The sequence below is a fragment of the Pristis pectinata genome, chromosome 5 (assembly GCF_009764475.1).
Source record: "Pristis pectinata isolate sPriPec2 chromosome 5, sPriPec2.1.pri, whole genome shotgun sequence".
Lineage (NCBI taxonomy): Eukaryota > Metazoa > Chordata > Chondrichthyes > Rhinopristiformes > Pristidae > Pristis > Pristis pectinata.
In genome coordinates, this window is record NC_067409.1 from 82,782,214 (window position 1) to 82,807,044 (window position 24,831).

Sequence of the window (24,831 nt, forward strand, 5' to 3'; positions counted from 1 at the left end):
TAAATAAATAAAATGCCAAAGAAACAAATTTTGTCTTTTTTTTAAACTTTCATTTCTTGATGCATGTGCATCAAGGCAGTAGGTTTGGTTTGCTCTCTGGCAGGGTTCCCCTGCCGCCCCACCAAGACTTTTCCATTTTATTTACCCTCAAGATGTCTGAAACAGAGCCAGCAAGTTGTGAACCTAAACAAACATTGTTATTTGTTGAGAGTTGTATTATTAAACTCTTTTGCCAATATTTGATATGTGTTTAAAAGTGTACATCTCCATTCAAACTGAAGGCTGAAAGGTAATAAGCATCTGCACTTGCTTGTGTCTCCAGATGCAGGTGTTGGCCACTTATGAGATTGTCTTGTCAGTTTCCAGTGTGGATCTCTTAAGATGGATCCTGCTGTGAACCAGCAGCTGTGATGCTGCTCATTTCCATTGAGAAAATAACATCCGAAAGGTCTCATCTCCACTTATGACATGGGATTCGATGGGAAATAGGGTTTCTCGTTATGGGAAATCACAATATGAACAGTTTTCTAGGAAAGCACACCACCCCCCCCCCCCAACAATGCAGGGGTTGCCTGTATTTGGATGTTCCTGATCAGTCATGCCCTTGTTAGCATTGAAACGGGAACAATGTTAATCATTCTAACTTTCGTCGTGCTTATTCAGAACAGTTAAGCCAGGATATTCTATTTTTCTTCTCTGAACATTTTAGAAATGCATTGTTGCAAATCAGTGAAGAACAATGTTCAATAATGGAATTCTTTTGTGTGGATATATATTTGACACATGTAACTGAATGTAATAAATTAAGAAGTCTGCAAATGGATCCAGAAAATACCTGTTCAGTTTGTTTCTTCCCAAAACCCTGGATGATGTATGTTATAGTTAGTTTAGCACTGAGGAAGGTTTGAAATCAAATTAAGCTACAATAAGTTTGCCTCAGCCAAGTTATGAGTATCTCTTGGGATGCACTGCATTAAGCTTGGATGAAGTTGATTTTTAATTTGATAGATTTCAGATGAGAATATTGAGCAAAATGAATATGATTCACTGCTGCATAAGATGTATCTTGCTTCATTTCACAGGTGAAAAGAGGTTGGCACTTCTTGCTGAATTAAACAAACTAAAAGGTGAAGGAGTGCCTGCTCATAAGAGAGGTGGCCATACAGCAAAATCAACTGGTGACTTTGCTCCATCTAGAGGCTGTATTGCACTTTCAGAAATCCGCCTTCCTTTAAAGGCAGACTTCATCTGTTCAACAGCTCAGAAAACTGGTAGGCCTAATTTTTGTGTTAACTTGGAACTCACAATTTGCTGTTAATTAGCCAACTCCTTATTAAAACTGAACCAGAAAATAAAGATAATAGATGATTGCTACTTGGTCCTCTCTACTGTAGTATTTATCCACACTCTGTCATAGTTTGTAGTTGCAGTCAAATTTGTGGTTGATTTCAAATCTAAAAATTTAGACACATTGCACTGTTAACTTGCTGCATTTCTTGGATTGAATTGCATCACTTCAGAAATTTGACTAGCCAGTTTCAGCTGTAATTTACTCTGACTCCTTTCAAATTTTGGCTTGAGTCGCTTAAAGGATATCATTCCCTGTACAGCGCTCCTTTGGAGCAGTATTGTCTATAAAGATGCCACTGGCATAGGTTGCAGAGCCTGCCCTCGTCAAGCTACTCTTTCCACACAACACTGCCAACTCCTCCCTGTGATCCAGCATGCCCCTATGTGCACACATATGCATGCAAATGTATATGTACTGCCCCAACTGGGCTCTGAACCAAGGCTCTTTTCCCCCACACTACCTCCCTGGAGCATCCCTGCTGCCACCCTTGCTGTGTCTTCCTTCAAAGAGTACACAAAATGTATAATAAGTTATCGGTTGCCATTGAGCATTAACAAATTTTGCAGTGGTAGGTCTGAGCTGAAATGGTTGTTGGTGTGCTGCATAACACTTTTGCATTCTTCTAACTGTGCAGGTCAATTTCAGAGCCACTGCTTTGTGATTTTAAAATAGTATAATTTCAAAATGGATAGTGTTGAACCTGGTTCCAATTGGCCTAATTTGTTTTGGCTGAAATATAATCTTAGATGAATATTAAATTAATTATAATCAATGTGCAGATATAATTCTGTGAGACCATTGCATTGTGTTGCTTTACTCTTAAATATCAGGAGTTAATGGAATACAAGATAAAATTAGCATTTGTAGGTTTAACACATCTACATTGTATATAGCTATTTATCTTTTTTCAAATATTGTATTTTAATCAGCTATATGTACATTACTAGTACTGGTCACTTAAATAAATTATTTTGAAATGACTGGAAGTTCACTGCCAATATATTGTTTCAATTGAGTAGTGAGAATAGTAGAAATAGTTTTATATCAGGAAACATTTTTTAATTAACATATATGGTTTATTCATCTCTTTCAGATGTTACCAACTACTACTTTTTTATGCTAATTAAAGCAGGAGCTTTAAATATCGTGGCGACACCGTTGGCCTCCATCCAAAATGCACTATGTGGCGATGCAATTAGTTTTCCCACAAAGTTCACTCTGTAAGTAATAGATGTGACAAAAATTTGCAAAAGCTTTGTTTTAACTTGCTTTTTAAAATCTAACTCAAACTATTTTGCAGATTAGGTTAGCAATTCATTTACATTTAAGTTATTAGATAAACTGAACCTAGGTGGCATGCAACCTTGAATAAAGTAATCTGTTCAAAGTAGTGCTTTTTCTGTAACAAGAACAGTCATTTTTATTGGGAGCTTGCATAACTTTTAATTAGTTAATTAGCAAACTATAGTAAAACTTTATGCTGTAATCTTGTCCTTTATTCATAAAAAATCTTGAATTCTGCTGACTGCTAGTTCATATGAATAGGGATCTGAAAAGCAGGCAAATAAATGGATTCTTAATTTTTCATTCAAGGTCACAAGTTCAAGCTCCCTGCAGAACTAAAATGCTTTGGTTTTATAAGTTGCATCTTTGGTTGCAAAAACTAAATTTTATTTTTTTAAAAGGGAGAATGGGCTTTAAATTTGTTCTTTTTTTTAGGCAAGACGTCTCAAATGATTTTGAAATTGAGATAGAAGTTTATAGTCTGGTAAGTCTGCTGTATAGACAACCCCCCACCCCAAATTATGGGGGTAGGGGAAGTTGCATTCCAAATAAAGTTTGTGTTGATTTTTTTTCACAAAAATTCGTGAGTAAATTTTATTCCATATTTCAAATTTTTGTATAGTGATTTACAAATTCTGTAAAGGTGTACTTCTGTAACCCAAGCTGCCGTAACCTGTAATAATACTCCAAGATACAATGCAGTCCTTAAGATATTTGTTATCTGACTTCATTATTTATTACTTCTAGGCATTGCACCGGGAAAGTGGCATTACAGATAAGAAGAAGAAACCTAATAAATCTAAGGTAAAGTTTTGCATGAAATTATTTCCATGTCTTGTAATCCATTTTCAGTATCTATACTATAGGGCTATCAGGTGGGATGTATGTATAATTATCCAGTGAATTTTAGTGGAAGGAAAGAAATGATTTCAAATCACTATTAGGGACATGCCAGAATGTGATAAAACAAAATAGCTTGAAAGAGTTAAGACCTATGCCTAAACTAGAATATTGGAGTGTGGTTTGCTTTTCCTACTATTACAAAAAAAAGGTCTCACTTTTATCAATGACATATCTTAAGTTGGTCAGTCTTCATTTTGTGCAACTGGTTTGTTACAATGCATGTATTAAAAAGAGAATGGTGAGGAAACAATCAAAACTAACACTAAAATACATTAAAAATTAGTACACCAAAGCTACTGCTGAATTTTCATTAGAGAAAAGGAATGGAACCAATATTTTGATTCATTTTTAACATTGTTCTATGAGCTCTTATAGCACATTTATATATTTTCTTGCAATATAGTTAGGTCTCTGTGGTTTTTTTTTGGTTTGAAATGGTCTAATGTGAACTTTTCTTTGTTTCATCTGTTGCATTAAACAATTGAATTCTTTTGGAAACCCAATTTGTAGGGTCTGAAGCTCTAGTTATTAAAATTTTGCTAAGAACAAAAAGCTAGCTAAATATATCTTCTTTTGTAGTTTCTGTGCAAAATGTCTGCGCTTCATCTGGGAGTATTTCATTACTTTCGAGAACTGATTTGCTCTTTGGTATGATTCACATTTTGAATATAACAAAATTCACCTCTCCTGCTCACACTTCAATAATAAAACCCCAACCTCATGCCCTCAATTTCTGACTTGCCGTCATCAAAAGGTGTTTTCAATTTGTTTTAGCTGTGCAAATCACGTGGAATTCACACAGCGCCTCTTTAAAGGGTTCCTCACATAAACTGTTGATCATGTGTTTGATTTTTAAGTTTGTGGAATCAATTGGTGGTCTCCGTGGGACACAATAAACATGTTTGCTCTTGATTGCCATCCAATGCAATGTATATCAAAGACATGGTTTAGTTCAGCTGAGTGAGAAAGACTAGATTTGAGCAGAGATTCTGTAATACTGGTCAATCACCACTATTTGGTTTCTAGGTTACTGTAACCAACTAATATTCTATAAATTACCGCAATTCCAAATGGTCATTCCTGAACCACAAGTTCAGTTGCATGTCTGTCTGGGTCATGTCACTGTCAGTTGTTGCCCTATTTATTTTAAAGGGGTTTTTTTTCACACTGCCAGTAATTTTAGAATTGTCTTATTTGCTACCCATCCCAATGCTGTAACATCCTCCAGCCTGATAATTGTTTCACTTCTGAACTTTTCATTTGACGCTGCTTCTTGTGCACCTTTGCTTTTACACACCTTAGTAACTGTGTCTTTGTTCAGGCCACACACTCTGAATTTCTGTGCTAAACAGCTTTGCTCTTCCAAATCCCCCTCTCTTAAGACCTGTCTTTAAAACCCATTTTGTAACTCTATAAGTGCTAAATACCACAATAGCAGTGCTTTCATTTTCTAGATAAAAGTGGGATACCAGTACATTGTAGTAATATTCTTTACTCCCTTTTGGTGGAATTCAAAACTGGCAAGCAATTGTTTCATGTGTATTGGTCAAATATTGGCTTAATATTCTGTAAAGGTGCAGGAGACTTACTGATGCTAACATATTGAGTACCATGGTTGTTGGGGAGGCTGAAAACACCAGTAGCTAGAAAATATTGAATGAAAGACAATCTCTTAGCTCAAATATCCAGGCTGAGGCTGACATTGGGAACTGTGTTTTATAAACAACACAGTGGGTGTGGACCTGATTTAAAACTTAGAATTAATACCTACCTTTTATGATTAATGCTCTAATTTTTTTGGCACATTATGGAGGTTATATGGAGAGGATGTTGTAGCAGATTGAAGGCAGGAGTGGGATACTGGAGAGAAAGAACTCGAGAGGAGAATGAAGAACAAAGTCACAAATGGAAAAAGTGTAAATTAGAGCAGAGTGAAGCAGGGAATAGAATGCTGGGATGAATTTATTGATAGGAGACAGCTGGGTGAAAACAAAATGCTCACGCCACTTGCAAACAGAATTCAAGTTTGATTATGGTGCAATTTACTCAAACGCATTTGAAAGTTTAGGAAGTAATGCCTTATTTTTAATCAAACAGGGGAATGACCTGAAAAGAGAGAATTTGTTGAGTTCCTCTGACCATTGCTGTACTAGACCATTAATTCTATCATGCATAACAGTCAATATACCCTGAATTAATTTATCCATTTTGTAATCAACCTTGTATCATGCCAGACAAATCATTCCACAATAATAGATTTTAAAAAAATAATGTTGATGCATTGACATTGTGTATTTTGTGGTGCTACTATAATCAACATGGAACCCAGAATCAAGTAGCAAAACTTGCATGTCAATGTATTTGTATCAGTAGTATTAATTAAACATGGAATTAAAATAAGATCAACTGGATTAATAATTGTTTGCTGCATTATTGTGTTTCTTCATTGATTGTTGACTTTTGTTAGAATTAAATACTGCTTGAACAGAAGAACAAAGGGGGCTTTCACCAGTCAGCTAGGTAGTGGTTCTCTTAGTCTGTAAGGTCTATACAGAGAGAAGAAAGTTTCAGCAGGCAATAAATTTTTTTTAAAATGCAGTAAATTACATTCTGGGGAATATTACTAGTTTAGAAAAGTAGTATTACTGTAACTTAAATACTATTTTTGTAGTAGTTAAGACTTTCCACCATCCAACATCTTTGGCCTGGGTTTCTGGCTAGCTGGCAGTTTTAATTAGCAGATTTAGTTCTCTGAATATGTTACCCACATACTTCTATGGGTAATGAATAGGCTAGTATGCACAAGTTTGACATTTGACCTCTAATTGTGGAATATTCTTCACATGAAGAAGGTTCTTGCTCTCCCCTGTCCTCTGTGGAGAAACAAAATAACATTTTAACTAACTTTAAACTAACAGAAGTTATTGCATTGTTTTGCACACCTGTGGTGACATTCTGGTTGCATGCAGATACCAGGGGAGCCTTTTTAACCACAGCATTCCTTTGATCAGTAACTAAAGGATTCTTTTCTCTCTTAGGCCATTACTCCAAAGAGGCTATTGACTTCAATTACAGTAAGTTTAATTTAACAGCTTGTATACTTTAGTTGACATTCAGGAGTTCTTATGGCTCTGGAAAAACCATTTGAATAAGAGAATGAATGGAAATAATTTATTACTGAATTTGTGTCTTTGAAATAAAATGTAAGTAATGGAATGCAGATTTATAAACCACCTCAGCAGATAAATGCATTTCTCAGCATTTAAAGCAGAAACTTACAATAGAACTCTTTTATGGACAAATATGGCAGCCATTCTGACCAGCAATGCTTGATTACAGAGCATTGAGATAAATGACTAGTCAATTTCTAGTTACAGGAGTGAAATTAATAGAAAGGTAAATATTGCCAAAGTTCCTGGATTTTTTAAAAATAAAATCAATAGAGTCATTAATACAGTACAGTAAGCTAAAGGAACAGTCACAAGATGACCCCACAATTAGGCCTTGATGTTTCATCCTTCATCCCATCTTGTGAGGACTGTTAGTTATGAACTCATGAATTCATGCTTTGTTGAACTTTTATCCTTTTTCTCCATGGTAAAGAGAGATTAATGGAAGTCCCTCTGTATTGCAGAAGAAATACTGGCCTTAACCAGCATAAAACATCATGCTCTAAGATGAGAGACCATGATATGATTTGACCATTGTAGATTTTTTTTCAAAAGAGTATTTTAAGAAAATAATGAAAACCCACACTTGGAGAAACCTAATAGCAATTCTGCAATTCTTTTTTTTAAATTGTGAAATACATGGAAGGAGTGCCTAATTAATGTTTGTGTTCTGAGTAGGCATTCTCACTCGCTTAAGTTCATCTTTACAAGGAAACCTATTGTACTAGTTCTCCATTTTGGCATGGATCTTTTTCCTTCATTCTGATGTATTGGTTTTTCTGATCCCATAACTGGGCTGTTTCTTTGTGACTTTGAAGTGTCCCTTGGCTTGCTTTAAACAAAATTTCCTATAACTTCCAATTGTTTTTTGCCACCCAGAGGCCTGGGAAGTTGGCTGTGACCTTGCAGATTATGGAGCGAAAGAATGGTATTTCAGGATGAGATGGATTTTTTGTATGTAACATGTTGTAGCGTGTGTAATTTAGGTTCTCTGGGGATACAGAAGATTTAGTGAAGCTGAAGTTTCAGAATGCCAGTTGTGAAAATCCCCATCTGTTCAAGAGTAATAAAAAAGATCTATGAACAGAGTTCTTGTCTCATCTGTTGGACCCTAATGATCCCCAAAGGAAAGCAGAGAACTTCTGGAAATTGCAGATTTTGCTTTTTTAAAAAAAAAGCCAACTTAAAAATAAGTGAATTAATTGCTGGTTTTTGTTTTCTGTATATGTATTTTGTTCATAATTTAATTGTTAACTCTTCCTTCATTCCATACAGAAGAGCAACTTACACACACCAGGTAGGTTACATGCCATTTTAAAATTTGAGTTGGATTTTGTCTCTTGTAATAATGATTAAAAACATGGGAACAATGAAAGAATCCATTATTAAGGAAATGGTAACAGGGACCTTTGAAAATAATACTAGGAAAGGGAAGAGTTAGCAAAGGTTTATAAGAAAGATACTGTGTGACAAATCTGCTTCTTAAGTTTTTCTACCAAAAAGAGGAACTGATGGATGTGTTGTATTTGGACTTTCAGAATGCCTTCAATTACTACATACTAATTATTAAACAAAATTAGAAAATGAGAGATTGGGCCTAATATACTGGTGTAAATTAAAGGGCAGATTAGAAGTCAGAAAACATTGGGAATAAATGGGTCATTTTTATATTAGGAGCTGATCCAGTGGGGCTGTTCACAACTTGTATCAATGATTTAGATGAGCAGGCAGAATGTAATATATCTTTATTTGTTGATGTTAGAAAGCAGAATGGCATTGTGAACTGTGAGGATGATGCAGAGGTATTTCAGAGTTTAGTGGTAGACTAAGTGAATGGGCAAGTACGTGGCAAATGGAATATAATGTGGAAAAATGTAAGGTCATCTATTTTGGTAGATAAATTTTTTTTTAAATTTCAATTTTCAACATTTTTTAAAATTAAAAGATGTAGGTATTCAGAGCAATTTGGATGTTCCTGTATGCAAATCAATGAAACATGTTCTACTACAGCAAGCAATTAGGAAGGCAAATAATATGTCCTTAGCAAGAATTTACCTGCAATAGAGGAGTGCAACAAAGGTTCAGCAGATTGATTCCTGGGGTGGGAATATTGGGCTATGAGGAGAGATTAAATGGAATGGGCTTTTGATCCTGTTTAGAAGAATGAGAGGCAATCTTGAATTACATGCACAATTTTTTTTTAACAGGGTCTGATAGGGTAGATGCATGGATGGTCCCCTTGGCTGAGTTGTTGAGAAACAAGGAGCACAGTGTTAGGATAAATTTGTTTAAACTTTCCCCAACAGCAATGGCAAACTTCCTCATGAAGATAGGATCCCAACCCTGTTGAGTTGCAACATGCCTGGTTTGAATTGGTCCCAGTGCCCCATGAATCTAAAACTTTTCTTTCTGCAGCAGTTCTATTCTTTGTCCTGCACCATGCTCTTATTTCTACTTGGTGGCAAATAACATTCTAAATAATCTGAATTTTAGAGTTTCTTCTTAAGGGAGAGCACCAAATGGGTCTTGATAAGCTTCAGATGTTAATAAGGTTGCCTGGAGTTTGTGTTGCTGGACACAGTGTGATCATTAGCATGAATGTATTTGAAGCTGGTGGAGTGATTGAGCTTCATTACATTTATTTACCAAACAGAAAATTAACCAGTTTCACAGGGTTGTGTATCGTACCCCAGGAATGCCTGAAATATTGCCAGGCCCATATTAGCCATTGACAATTTTCAGGTCCCCTTGGGATAGCAATCTAAAATCGGTCTTGGTCCCACTTTGAATATGATTTCTGCTATTTCCATTGAGATTATCCATGTGTGGCGTGGCCAATCAAAGGCCAATCATCAAAAAGGCTTTGTTTATAAATTAAATTTGCATGAAAGAGAGGTGCATCTCCCTGGTCCTAAGCATAGTCATGCCACATTTCTTTCATGGGTAATTATTGAAAGCGACTGAAAACGTTAACAATTTTTCCTCAAACTATTGTTTTCATTTGTAGCTTTGGTAAGTCCTGGAGGCCCCAATGCAGTGCGCACCAGTAATTTCAGCATGGTTGGATCCCACAAATTCTCGCTCACTTCTGTAGGAAATTCTAAATTCCAACTGGATAAGGTTAGTATATTAGAATCCTTTAAGACAGATTAAATTCTGTTTTAGACTGTACACTTTTATCAGTTGAAGTGTCTTGTTTGAAATGTTTTGTGTAAATGCTGCAGTCGTAAAGGAGCCTTGGATACTTGTCTATTAAATCTTAGGTGTGTTTAATTCTGAGAGCTGAATTTGAGATTGCCTTGATCGAGGAAAATTATTTGCATATCATATGGCCTTTAGTGATGTTGGAAATGGTAGTTGGTAGCTGTTAACCTTTTAGGAAAGCTAACAGTCATCAAACAGTGACTGCTAGTTGGTAAAGTGACAGCAATCTTTGAGGATTTCATATGTTTGCAGACATTGTCACCCGATAACCTTGGGTTAACAGATCTATAATGCAAAACAAAATACAGAATGAAGTATGTGAATCAATAGTAGACTAGACCTATCAAGAACACGTATTTTTAAAAGTACAAATCAAATGTAATATGACTACTTTTGCAGGTTCCCTTCTTGTCTCCTCTTGAAGGTCACATATGTGTAAAATTGCAGTGCCAGGTTGGTTCCATGATTGAGGAGCGTGGATTTTTGGTAAGCTTTCTTTGGTTATCACAGTAAAGTTGAATTTTTTTTTTTTTTAAGAAGTCTCTGCTGAATGCTGCCAGAAGGATTTGATAAGAAAAGAAAGAACAAGATTGCATTTAGCTGCCATTTCTCACATCCTCAGATTGTCATAGAATTACAAAAATGGTCACAACCATTGGTTAAAAGGAGCCTGTACAGTGCTATATAAGAGCAATCCAGCTTCTCCCTCTCTACACAGCACTGCAAATTCTCTTATTTTGGGTGCTTATCCAGTTCATCTTTTGAATACTATTTTTGAATCTGCTTCCATTACTATCCCTTCATTCCAAACACTAGCACTGTGTAGTTTTCCTCTTCTATACTAGCCATACTCTTCATGATTTTAAATACCTCTAGTGGAACTCATTGGAATAGAGAAGATTACAAAGAGAACAACCCCAGTTTCTCTGGTCTGCCCACATAACTGAAGCCTCTCATCCCCGGAATCATCTTGATCTCCAAAGCTTTCACGTCTTTCTTAATGCCCCAACCTTAACTGGACACACTTCTCCAGTTATGGTCAAAGCAAAATTTTAATGAGAATTCATCACTTGCTTAACTGAGCTTTGGAATAAATGGGTCATTCTCAAGTTGGCAGGCTCTGTCTGCTGGGGTACAGCAGAGTTATGTGCTTGGCTCTCAACTATATACAATCTATATCAACAATTTGGCTGAGGGGATCAAATATGACATTTGCTGACGACATGAAAATAAGTGGGAATGTGAGTAGCGATGAGGACTCAAAGAGGCTTCAACACAAGCCGTGTGAGTGAACGACAATGTATTGGAGTGCAGTGTGGGGAAAAATGTGGTTGTCTACCACGACAGGAGCAAACAAAAATGCTGAGTATGTTTTAAATGGTGAGGGATTGGAAAGTATTGATGTTCAAGTGGACCTGGATGTCGTGCAAAGAAGTCAGTGTGCAGGTGTAGAGGCAATTTGCACAGCAAATGGTGTATTGGGCTTTATTGCAAGAGCATCTGAATACAAGAGCAAGATTGTCTTATTACAAACAAAAACAGAAATAATGGAAGAACTCAGTCATTCAAGCAGCAGCTGTGGAAAAAGAAACCGTTCATGAGAACTTATTACAATTATCTGTCTTATTATAATTATGTATGGTTTTAGTGAAATTACACACCTGGAGTATTGTATACAATTTTGCTCTCCTTTTCTTTAAAAAAAAAGATATTCTTGCTATAGATTGTGGGGGCAGATACATTAGGAACATTTAAGACTCTTAGACACATGAATGATAGAGAAATGGGGGGCTATGTGGGAGGGAAGGGTTAGATAGATCTTGGAGCAGGATAAAATGTCAGCACAACATTGTGGGCCGAAGGGCCTGTACTGTGCTGTAATATTCTATGTTCTAGAATGAGTGCAGCAAAGATTCACCAGTCTTGTTCCTGACATGGCAGATGTGTCTTTTAAAGGGAGACTGAGTAGATTTGGGCTTTATCCTTCTGGAGTTTAGAAGAGTGAGAAGTAACCTCACTGAAATGCACTAAATTCTTAGAGGGTTGACATGATCAAGAGGATGTTTTTCCTGCCTGAAGAGTCTAGAACCAGAGGTCATAGTCTCAAAATAACGCATAGGCCATTTAGGACTGAAGTTGAGAACAATTTCTTCTCCCCGAGGGTGATGTGTCTTTGGAATTCTCTACCCAAGAGTGCTCTGGGAGTACAGTTCTTCTCAAGTTAGATCCTATGAAGCACTGAAGTGTCTAATTGGTATTTAGACATTTATCAGAAACTGTTCCAATGCTGTAAAAATCTAACAGCACCATCTAGTGAAATATAAAACAAATTGTTGGTGTTAATCCTGGAATTAAATGGAGATAATATTTCTGCACATCTCACTACAGAGCAAATGAATAGGTAACCTCAACTATTTTAATATTGCCTCAAATTTAGAGCAACCGACTGAATGTCAAAGATGCTTTATTCTCCACATAACACTGCAATAGATTTGGATGTCTATGATATTTGAGGGGTGGTATTGAAGCTTTTTCCAATATACAAATTGCATCATGATCCTCTTTCTTCAATATAAAAAAACTTGATTTAAAGATGCCACCCCAATCTGCACATCATTTGAAAAGACTAGATTCCCCTTTGCTCTTGCATGTGTCAAAGATAATAAAGTAAATTGCAGAAGGAAGGCAATTGGGTCCGATTTGGGCTTTAAACAGGCACTTTTCAGCCCTCAATTAGTAGGTTGGGTATGTTAAGATGTGAAAAATTTAAAATGCAAACTTGACTTAAAGCAATTTCAGGAGCTAGACTGGTCTTTTAATTATTATTAAAGACTGCATGTCTTGATTAATTCTAGATGATGGATTTAACCTCTGATCAGCTATGTTTCTCAGGCCTTGGGAGCTTTGGCAGCTAAGGAGAGGCATGCACTCTTTTTAAAGAGAAGTGCTGGTGGATGCTGAAGAGCTGGAGTACTTCTTATCTAACCAGGCTTCCAAGCCTTGCATCAGTCTACTCCCTGGATTCTCTGGCCCTTTCCCACTAATTTAATTGCCAGTGTTGCTTGTGGTCTCTTCCGAGTATTTCCAAGGGAGCTAAGTCTGCCATTCACTGCAGCATTTGGTAGGGAACTTGCTTTGGAATTGCCAAAGTTACTAAGAGGATAGAACATAGAAAAATACAGAACAGAAATAAGCCCTTTGGCCCCTGATGTCTGTGCCAACCATGATGCCAAATGAAACTAATCCTATCTGCTTGCACGTGATCCATATCCATTCATTCCCTTCATGTTCACGTCATTCTAAATGCCTCTTAAATGCCATTTTTGTGCCTGCTTCCACCACCACCACCCTGTCAGCATGTTCCAGGCACCTACACTCTCTGTGTAGCTAGCAGGATAGATAAGGGAATGCTGGTGGATATAGTATATCTGAACTTTTAAAAGACGTTTTAATAAGATGTCACACAAAAGGTTGCTATGTAAGATAAGGGATAGTGGGTCTGGCTTAATATGGTGGCATGGATAGTGGATGAAAAGCAAAAAAAAAACTCCAGATGCTTTAAATTTGAAATAAAAACGGAAACTAATAGAAATACTCAGCAATCAGACACTACTTTTGGAGAGAAAAATATAGTTAACAACCTGCACTATTTCTCTCTCCACCTGCTGAGTAGGAATAAATGTTGTTTCCAAGTTGGAACACTATTGGGTTATCACAGGGATCAATCCTGTGCCCTTGGCTTTTTAGTTTATATGCTTGCATGAAAATAATTATCAAGGTTTGCTGATGATAAAGAAAATGAGCTAATGGGTGGATGCAAAAATCCACAGTGAGTTGGGGATGGTCTAAGCAGAGGGGAAGAAAGCGGCAGATGGATTTTAAATGAGAATATGTCAAGATGGTAAGAATAGGAAACTATATATAATTTTAAATAAGTAAATAGTGTACAAAAAGGCCTTAGTGTGGTGGTTCAAGAGACACAAAGAAGACACGCAAGCAATAAGAAACAAATATTTTCCCTTTATTGCAAGGAGATTGGAGTTCACAAACAAGGAAGCCTTGATGAAATTATACAGAACTTCGGTAAAACTTCATACAGAGAATTTTTCTCAGTTAGCCATTTTTTACCTAAATGATATACCTGCTTTGGAATCTGTAGATTGATTCCAGGGAAGAGGGCATTGTTATGAAAGAAGAGATGAGGAAGATTAGCGCCTACTAGAGCTTAGAAACACGAGATGATTTTATTGAGACTCACAGGAATTGATAATGACTATTCGGGTAGATACTAAAAGGTTTTTTCCCTCTGGTTGGAGAGTTTTGATAGGATCATATATTTTAGGACCGTGGTAGGAAATGATGTTACAGTGGATTTTGGTATTCTGTGCTCGAGGACTGTTGGTGCTCAACTGAGTACATTGAAGGCTGTGATTGATGGCCCTTTGGATGGGGAAGAATGGTCATCAGACTTGAAGGCCAGTAGTGGGGGTGTCATTGGGCTAGGATTGGAAGGAGGTTTGGGTCATGCTGGCAGGTTAGTGGGAAGTTATCAGGCAAAGTGTTGGGTGCTGGGGATATGGGGGATTCTGTATCTGGTGCATTATCAGATTAGCAAGTCAGTAGTTTATGGAATGGAGATGAGGGTCATGCAAAGCTTGCAAAATGGAAAGGAGTGCAAAGATTGTGATTGCTAGAGGTGGTGGGTCAGGATGGAAGTGGTGAGATGGTGGTGGTTGTGAGGACTGCAAGGGTGTGCTTGTTTAATTAGCTTATTTAAAGTGGACCCACCCAAGACCAGGGCCATATTCCATATTCCAGATTGCTACTTTAAGTAGCAGTGAAGCAGGCCTCACAAGCATTGGGAAGGCTTGCTTTTGACTTTGGTAGCCTTGCAAGGACAAGTCCCACTGCAACCTGTGATATGTCCCTGATATTTTCCAAACATATTTTTCATTAACATTGAATTGCCCAGTACACAGAATCATCATGCTACTCGATCCAGCCTCCAGGCACTCTTACCTGGATGATTCTGTGATCTTGCAGCTTTCTGCAGGCTTCATCTAATTTTTTGGAAGGTACATTGTTAAGCAATTCTAGAAGAAACATCTGGTGGAAATATAAAGCATATTAACTGCACAATGTGCAACGAATAGAATAAGGGAGAAACTTTGGTGGTCCCGATTATAGCAACAAATAAATACTTGCAATGTTTATCCAATGCTTCCTAGCTATTATAAGATCCTTAAATACTTACTTTTGACCCAACTTGATGATTTCTTTCCTTACAGACCATGTTTGATGACGTTAGTGGTTTTGGAGCATGGCATCGACGCTGGTGTGTCTTATCTGGAAATTGCATCTCATACTGGACCTATCCAGATGATGAAAAATCCAAGGTTTGTAGTACAGAAACTATTGCTGCAATGTCAGAACTGATCAGCTGATGTAAAATATAATGTAATTCAAATATCTCTTTTTCACCTTGAAGCCATCTCCAAATGCGATTGTTTTTAAAGGTCTTCTTGCATTATGTACTCTTCTTGAAATGACCAACCTGTAAATGCTTAGGCACCAGTGGCAGCTTCTGATGCTGAATGTTAAATCATGGAAAAGAAAGAATTATTAAACAGTGAATGGAAGCAGTGAGGCTAATAGCTTTTTGGTGTAAAAATGAAGCATCTCATCAGTAGTCTTTTTTGTGATGCAATATCTTACTGGTATTGATGGGCAGTAGAGGAAATGGTCCATCTGATTCAATTACTAGATGCACTTTTCATTATTTCTTCTCCCCATCAATACCAGTAGCATTGCATCACAAAAACAAAATTGCCGTTGTAATGTCTCTCACACCAAATAGCTTAGCCTCACCGCTTCCATTCACCACTTAATGTCTACCTTTTTCATGATATAATATCCAGCATCAGAAACTGCCACTGATGCTTAACAATTTACAGGTTATTTATTTCTGACCTTCAGTCTTTCACAAATCAATCATGAATATATTAAATGACAGAAGAGTCTCGATGTCCGTTCCTGTGGCTGATGACATTTGCAGCAGAAGCCCCATTTCAGAGATTCTGTGCTAGTCCAGATTATAATCTCTGCCAATTTGTGTAAAGAACTGGACTGCTTATCAAGCTTACTTGTGGATCTGTCAAGGTAGCATTTTCTCTATATCCAAATTGTGTAAAGATTTTGAACATTTGCAAAAACTGAAAATGCCCAAAACACCACCTGTACACCTTTTGCCACAACTTCCTTTACGTTCCTCCTGTGACTTTCTTCTAGTCCTACTAAATTAAGAAATTATAGTGCAATTTTTGTATTTTGCGGTAGATCTGCCCATGAGACTGAAAGCACAAAAAACCAATAACAGGAAGGGAACATGGTGTAATTCTCCTTCTGTTTCAATGTTGTTGTTGGTAATTTAGTGCAGCAATTGACCAACAGAAAATCACACTGAAAAGAATTGTTGAATTAAATGGAATCTAGACATCAAACAAGTTTTGGAATTTGTATCTTTTCCCTCAAGCTGTTTTGTTACAAGAGGCAAAATGGCTTTCTACAGAAGCACGGTAAGTTTCTTGCACGTCCATTTTAGGTAGTAGTTCAGCTTGGAATATGCACTTTGCCTTTTTCATGAAATGTCCATTTGTATTTTGGCTATTTCAAATGTGAAAATTTTCACATGCTAATCCATTGGCCTATTTGTTCACTTTTACACAATTAATTAGGATGCATACAGAAAAGCTAAACAAAGTCCATGAGTTTGTCCATAAGGTCCATAAACAAGGAGTTTGAAATGGTTTGGCAACATATCAGCTTTAAGTGTTACCCTTTTATTTGGATCCCTCCATGATCTTCACCTGCTTAATTTCTTTAACCTTCTTCAGAACGAACATTCTCAAATGTCAATTCAGGCCATATCTGCAAACCCAGACTGCCTTTTGATTGCCCAAGCCTTCAGCTACCAAACCCAAGTTGTGAATTTCTCTGCCTCGACTTTGGCTCTCTACCTCCTTCGTGATGCTCTTTCAAAAACCCTTCCTATACCTCTATGCAATTCAATGTCAATTTTTTTTTTGATTTGCAGTCCCACGAAGTATCTTCCCCTTTTTTTTTGCATACTTTAAAGATATTATGTAAATTGTTACTAAAATGGAACAAAAAAAAGACTGCTGTAAAAGAATGCACGAAGAATTTTGTAACCCTGCAAAACGTATAGCTAGAGGTTGTTGGATTGCTAAGAAAATGAATTTTTGCAAATGATAGAAATGTGCCAGAAGAGAGAAATATGAAACAGTTCACTTGCTGAATCTGCCTAATCCTTTTATTTGTCTTTATAGTAATTTTTCCATTTGAATTTGAATCTAACTGCTATAGTCACTGTTTCTCAATTCTCTGTTCTTTCATTTTCCCCATTCCTTCATTTTCAAATTTGCTTGTCTTTTTTTTGTAGTTATAGAATCATTGAAGAGTACAACACAAAAATGGGCCTCTCAGCCCATTGAGACTGCATTAACCTTAAGTATCCACCTATGCTAATCCCATTTTATTGTTTTCCATCAACTCCCCATAGACTCTATCACCACTTACACACTAGGGAAATTTTACAATGGCCAATTAAGCAAACAACCAACATGTTTTGAGGATGTAGGAGGAAAGCTGAGCACCTAGAAAAATTCCCCGCAATTGCAGGAACAGCATGCAACCCCTGCAGAAGCAGCAGCAGAGGTCAAAATTGAATCTGGGTTACTGGAGCTGTGAAGTAGCAGCTCTGTCAGCTGCACCATTGTGAGACCAATGGAAAGTACTCATTCAAGTTGTCAATTGTGCCTTCTTTCCACAAGATTATTTCTTGGACCCAAACAATACAACCCTTCCTTTGACTAACTTTTCACATTTATTATAATTGGAAAATTGGTCTTCCCTTGCGTGTTACCTGAATATTTTTTTCTCATATCCCTTTGTCCTTGATATTTTCTTTCTTAGCTCTGCTCTAACTGGATTTCTTAATAGGAGCCTGACATTTGTTAAAAGGCTTTTTTTCCTGTTTCTTTTATCCTCAATAGATTTAATTATTTGGAACCTCTATCTTTTGATGTTTTTTTCCCCCTCACAGCAGGAGCTCTCTCCTTAAAGCTGCCATTGAGTATTTAGTGCCTTACCTGCCAATCTTTCATTCCAGATCACCTAGTCCCTTTTCACTGTGCTGAAATTATCAGGTTTAGCTTTTTGCTATTGATTGTTCACTGACTACTAATTTCTACTTTAAAATTTCCAAGCATTAAATAATACATTTTTGGATTTCTGCAATTCCAACCTTAATAGAATTTCAATTGAATTTGAGTATCCTGGTGTCTAATAATTAAAATTGATTGGGGGGGGGGGGGTGGACACAAGTTTGGATTGGTTAAAAATTACAATTGTAAGTGACCAATCCAATGAATCATTGCACACTGCAATACAGTGGTAATCAGGTAATCAACAAGGTAATTTTGGAGAAATAATACATGTGTACAGATAAAAATTACACAACTTCATTTTTCAATTAAAATTGAAACCCACCTTCTCAATTATTTGCACTTTTTCAATATTAATATTTTCAATATAATATTGAGAAGTGTGCAGAAGGATGTATTAAATTTCCTGCTCTAAGAAATCTTTTTTTTCCTGCTTAAGGATTTAGTTACACTTTACTCAACATTAACATGTGTACAAGTCAGTATGATTAAACAACATTTTATTTACTTTCAGCATCCACTTGGCCGTGTAAACTTGGCTAATTGTACTAGCAGAAGAATAGAGCCAGCTAACCGTGAGTTCTGTGCTCGACCCCACACATTTGAACTCATCACTGTAAGGCCTCAGCGAGAAGATGATCGAGAGACACTTGTTAGTCAATGCAAGAACACTCTCTGCGTCACCAAGTGAGCAACAGGATCAATCACTTTGAACTAAATTCTTTATGAAATTTCTATGTCTTGAAAAACCAGTCACTGTATGCTACATTATCACAATCATACCTGGGTTTCAGAAGTTAAATTGAGGACAGGTTGCCAAAACTTGCTTTGTTTTCCTTTGACTTTAGAAATTGAGTGACAATCTAATTAAGATATTTATTAAGATGAAGGAATATGTTTGGGGAGATTGCACTTCAGTTTTTGAAATGGTTTTGTGCTATGTAGCTGGAAGTGAATAAGACTACATGTGGACAGAGATTTGAAAGTAACTAGAACTGAAGAGGACAAAGCTGAAAATGATTGTAATTCAAATGACTTTATTGTTTACTCGTAATTCATATGATGTGTATTTAAGTGTTTTCTTAGCATTTTAAGCAATCTTAACAATTCTTTCCCTCATTCCAGAAACTGGCTGTCTGCTGATACCAAGGATGAACGCAATCTCTGGATGCAAAAGCTGAACAGAGCTTTAGTTGATCTGCGGACCTGGCAACCAGATGCCTGCTACGCGCCTCATATCCTGTTGAAGGAGACTGAAGACCGTTATTAACCAGGTTTATTTACGACTTAATCTCTCATCCTGCAATGGAATGAGTATTGAACAAGTGCAAATATGTAATGAAACTTTTTGTATCTTATATGTTACTGAATAGTCAGGGCACTGGCAAAAAAAAGTGTTTGAAGAAAATCTTTTTAAGCAAAGGTGTACAGATTAGTCCAGCAGCAACATTATTAGGTGAGAGGGAAGATAGCAAATCATTTTGGAGAACCCTGACTATCTAATAATGTTTCATGAAAATCATCATTGCCTTGAACTTATTCTTTCATGATTGAAAAGGTATTCCAAACTTCTCTTGAAGACCTGATCATATCTGCAGGAGTACCTTTCATGAGTGGGATTTTGCCTTATACAGTTTGGCTTTGAGATTACTTTTAAGAAACTACAGATAGCAACTATTTGTTGGTAAGTGGAGATGGAGTTAGGAACCAAAACGATTAGATCTACATGGATTGTTAATTGTGCTGCTGCTCTTCATCAGCCAACGCTTGTCTTTAAGGGTGATTATAGGTCTTACCCTAATCCCTCCTCCATGGGGAACATCCCCCATTTATTAGTCCATCCAAGAGCTTAGCAAAGTTTACACACAAGGTCTATTTGTGCTGTCGTCAAGACTTCCAAGGTTGTTGCCCTGGCCCATGGATTGATTCCTGAAAATGTCACGTTGAAATATACAAACAGACGTTTGTGTAGACTGCAGTTTGATGCACGAGAGGTACCAGAACACACTATGCAATAATGTCTTTCTAATTATGCTGCTATATATTACCTGCTTGATGCTTTCAGGCTATGACATTAACTTTATCAAAAAAAAACTTTAATATGATTTAACCTAAAAGGAATTGGATGGACATTTTTTTTGGAGAGTTTGATTAAATTCCAACATTTGTAAATGTTTATTTTGAGCATCATTGTTGATTCTTTTAATCTAGTTTTTTAAAACTATGTCCAGGCCTGTTTTTTGTTCTTTGCCTTTTAATTAAGCTATTTTGTACAATAATGTGAACTGCAGTTGTAAGAATTTTAAGTTGGATAATTCTTGGTTATGCTGATAACTGGCATAAAAAGATTTTGAACCCAAATATATGATGCCATCATAGAATGTATTGAAAATTGTTCACAGTTATTTTCCCATACATTTTTTTTACAGATTTAAGCAGATGTGCCAAATAATTATTGTAATCTCACACTAACTTGTATTAAATGGAAAAATATACTTTGTTCTTCTGTCCTCCATCTTTGTACTGTCTTTTCAACTGTGCTATTTTATTTAGTTCCTTTTAATGTATTATTGTAAAACTTTCTTATGCAAGTTGTCTAAAATAAACTGCTTCGAAATGGAAAACCACCTCAAAGCTTTATATGCTTGTGCATTAATTAAACTTCAACAACAAAGCTTGTAATTATATGGTGCTTCAACACAAAATTACCTATGATAATTTGTACAGAAATGAGCAATTTGAAGCACTGAAATATAGTATGTTCAAGAGCACCAGTAACTTCAGTAACTTTGGATAGAAGTGCCTCCATCTCACAGGTCCAGCAACCTGGATTTGATTCTAACCTTCAGTGCTGTCTGGAGTTTGTGTTCTCTGTTATCACGTAGTTTTCATCTGGTCTCCTCCCACATATTTAAAGAAGTGTTGATTGGGAGGTTAATTGGCAACTATAAACTACCTGTGGTGGCAAAATCAGGAGAGTGTTAATGGGGCATGTATGAGAGAACACATTGCAGGAAAATAAATCATGGAATGGGATTGATGAATTTGCTGTGTGAGCTGGCATGGATTCAATGGGTTGAATGGTCTCCTATGCTGCAATGAAATATGAAACTTGTCAAATCTTTTGAATAGATTGTGATTTGCTTGTGTCATGTCTGGGTTCTAGATTAATTGCCATGACTAGCTAATAAGTAGTCTAGCGATTATGATGGGGGGGGGGCGGGAGTTTGTTTGAGACAATGAAATCACTTTTAAATACAGTCGCTGTTGTAAATTAAGAAATCAGATTGGGAGTTCAAATTTCTAATAAAGTGGGTTAAATAAATCTTATAGAACAGTGAATATAGATAGATCTATGTCAACATATGCCATGGACACAGAGTTCGTAAAGTACCACACTCATTGGTCATATTGTCATCTCACATATCCAATATTTTATTATTTCCATTTGCTCTGCATTCTGCTGTTCCATTCCCACCAGTTTTCTAGAAATGTGGATTCACAAACTTTGAACTTTTAAATCTCCACCTTCTGATCATTGAAGAGTAGATCAATCACTTTTTTTTCTTGTTTCCAAATCTTCATATCAAGCTTGTATTTTTTTCCCTGTGACATTAAGAGTCAGATTCAAACTGGCAAATTTGGGGCTGTTGTCATCAAGTTCTTCAGTGAATGACAAGTAGAATGTGTTTTTGTTCAGAAAATGAATGAAACAAACTTGAACTAAGAACCAAATGTTATGATGGAAGATGTGGATTTTTTTTAAGTCAGATTACCCAAGAGTGGAGGTGTACTTCATCCATATCTCATGGTGTAGTTCCTTCCATTAATTTTCTCCATGCTTTTCCTTTCTATATAAATTCCATTTTGAGAGGTTATCTCCTAACACTGGTTACAATTACAGAATGCAAATTAGTGAAATAAAATTTCAGTTAATTAAGATTCCACAGCTAGTCCTATTTTTTAAAAATCTGTCTCTTCTTTATATGTTGCCTTTCATTCTTAATTATTTTCTATGGCAGCTGGCATTTAGTCCCTCAATGATTATGCCTTTTTATTCTTTGTTTTCTCATCAGTACAAAGTACAGATTTCTTGTTGTGATAAATTGGATACTTTGCAATCTATTTTGACAAATAAATGTGGACAGCTGTCAACTAGAAAGGAACATCTGACCTTTGATGATCCAGGCTGCTGCCTCTTTCTTTGCACATCTGTCACATGCAAAAATTACAGGACTAACAAAGGGTGACCTTAATATGAGAATGGTTATAGAAAGGAACCTTTTATTGTGATATTATCCATTCTAGAATGTCTCCCAGAGCCAACACATCATAATTCAATTTAGACACTTAATAGTTCCATCTAATGTCCATGTATGTATTTCGTCAAGGATATTTTCACCACTACCTTCAAGTAAAACATACAAATTGTCTAGTTGTCTTTACAGCTGCTAAAATCATTTTGGATTTTTGAGGCTCAAGGATGAATTATCCCCTGTAAACCCCAAGAGGATGAGGTGGGAAAATGGACCTGAAGCACAGGATCAGCCATGATCTTTTGAATAGTGGTGCAAGCCTGACTGGCAATGGAGGTCTTTCAGCTCTCCTATTCATCATGTTGTCCCCAGTCATCTGTCACCTTTGCAGGTATGATCCACGTTGCAAGGGAGACAAAACGCCAACGAAGGGCTAATCAAGAAAAGCTTAACATGATTCCTTCTTCCTAATCTGAGGCAGTCCCTCTGGATCAAGAATGGCTAGCTTCCACTCCTGTTTGGTTTCACAGGTGATGGAGGCCAGTGTGAGAGCGACAGATTTTTCCACATATGGGCAAATAGTGGCTGATGAGGCATAGGTGGGTAACTTGTGAGTTGGTCCACTCCTTCCATTGCTTATGCAGGGGTTCTGCGTGCTCCCGATGCATGACCTTGAGATAATCGTGCCCTCCCCCAATGCTTGTCCACTTTATGCAGCCTTTGGCTGGAGGTTTCCAGGCATCAGTGGGAATGTTACACTTCTCCAAAGAGGCTTTGAGTACATCCTTGAATTTTTTCCTCTTTCCATCTGGTAATAAGCCATGACAGCCACAAAATATGTTTCAGGAGTCTGTTGTCAACCCTGTGAGCAATGTGGCCAATCTGACCAAGAGATATTAGGGCCTCAGTGATAGGAGCATTAGCCTGGGAGAGGATGCTGATGTTGGCTTACCTATGATATTGGTGAATTTGGAAGACTTTGCACAGATATCATTGGTGATGTTTATCCAGTGACAGGTCAACAACCAAAGCTGGAAATTAGTGATTGAGGGGTGGGGGGGGGGGGGTGTGGGTATGTAGCTGCAGCCAAAGGTGGGGCATGTGGTCCAGTGTGCAGCTGGAGTCAGATCAGAGATGTGTGCCATAGGTACGGCTGGAGCGAGCAGTCAGGGACGTGAACCTGGTCCGCAGCTGGAGATGTAGGCTGGGTGGGTGGCCAAAGCTTTGGTCCAGAAGGTGGACAAATGTGTAACCAGGCTTGGGTGTTAGTCACCAGTTGAGAAGTGAGGATGGAGGCAGTGGGCAAAGGCTCCAGTGCCTAAGCCCATGTGTGTGTGAGAGGGAGTGCATGTGTATATGTTGCTCGCATGTTACCTGCATGTGTGCCCACCTTCATGTAGGAGCATTAATACTAATGCAGCAGACCCTGGTCTCCTGTCATCTTGGTCCCCCTTAGATCAAGACCTTGCTCAGTGAAGCCCATGTGGTGGCTGCTGTTCAATGATACCTCATATGCACAGGAAGCTTCCAATCCTTCCTAATAATATCTCCTAGACTCCCAAGGTCTGTCTCGTATGGATTTCCTGTTTGCTCTGCTTCTCTGATGCCTGGTGTAAGATTGGTTCCTTAGATACTGAAACTCTTAACTCACAGTGTCTGACCTCCTCCTTTTGACAGTCCTTACTGCACATGGCTATCAGTGCCACGAGGGATATCCTGCAGTTATCACACAACACACAAAGTGTGTTCAACAGGACTGAAGTGTCCGCCATCAACAAAATGCTAACTAGAATTTACCTGCTCTAAGGTTTCCCCTCTTGTCCCTCCTGGCTCTGAATTGTTTCATTCTGTTGGTTATTTAATCAAATTTTAATTGTATTAATTGGTTGAGCCATTTTAAATTATTAATTTAATAAAGTAATAGCCATGCTAAAGCTACAGAAGTAAAGACATATTCTAAAGGAAAATTGCGAGGGAAATTAATCTTGTGTTATTTTTCTTACTTGGCTACTAAAACCCTCAGCCCAATCGACAGGCAGTAAACGTGAAGATTTTATTCCTCCACACCACGTGCAAAGAGTTAACATTGTGTAAATGTTTCATGGAGGAGATGGCTCTCTGCCTGCATCTGGGTATGTTCAGAAAATTACTGCCTACTTTCTAGGAACTAAGAAAACAAAGAAACTTGCAATCTCTTTCACAGTTGTTTCCAAATTCTTCCAATAGAGATGTGGAATTTCATCAGTATCCCATCCATTCTTCTGTACCTGGCCTTGCACATGATTAATTTTAAGTGATCTTATGCAGATCTGCCAGTTATTATAGATAATTATATTTGAGCTCTACAAAATGATTATACTATGAAGTGGACCATTGACACAAAAGTACTAAACACAAGAGCAGATGTGTTAATACCAGCA

The 24,831-nt window shown here is 37.2% G+C and overlaps 1 protein-coding gene across 3 annotated transcripts in view; it reads left to right on the top strand.

Annotated features, from left to right (window-relative positions):
* Positions 1-20,782, top strand: part of anln (anillin, actin binding protein) — a 65,679-nt gene extending 44,897 nt beyond the window's left edge. For 2 of the 3 annotated variants that reach the window (XM_052016284.1, XM_052016286.1), the window contains 12 exons: positions 1,083-1,271; positions 2,445-2,571; positions 3,071-3,119; positions 3,383-3,439; positions 4,118-4,186; positions 6,577-6,612; positions 7,984-8,005; positions 9,716-9,828; positions 10,312-10,398; positions 15,201-15,308; positions 18,670-18,842; positions 19,281-20,782. In XM_052016284.1, coding sequence (XP_051872244.1) covers positions 1,083-1,271; positions 2,445-2,571; positions 3,071-3,119; positions 3,383-3,439; positions 4,118-4,186; positions 6,577-6,612; positions 7,984-8,005; positions 9,716-9,828; positions 10,312-10,398; positions 15,201-15,308; positions 18,670-18,842; positions 19,281-19,425 — 1,175 coding nt within the window. In that variant the 3' untranslated portion in view covers positions 19,426-20,782. The remainder of the gene's footprint in view (positions 1-1,082; positions 1,272-2,444; positions 2,572-3,070; positions 3,120-3,382; positions 3,440-4,117; positions 4,187-6,576; positions 6,613-7,983; positions 8,006-9,715; positions 9,829-10,311; positions 10,399-15,200; positions 15,309-18,669; positions 18,843-19,280) is intronic. The other variant, XM_052016285.1, reaches the window with a different exon arrangement.
* Positions 20,783-24,831: the final 4,049 nt, after the last annotated feature.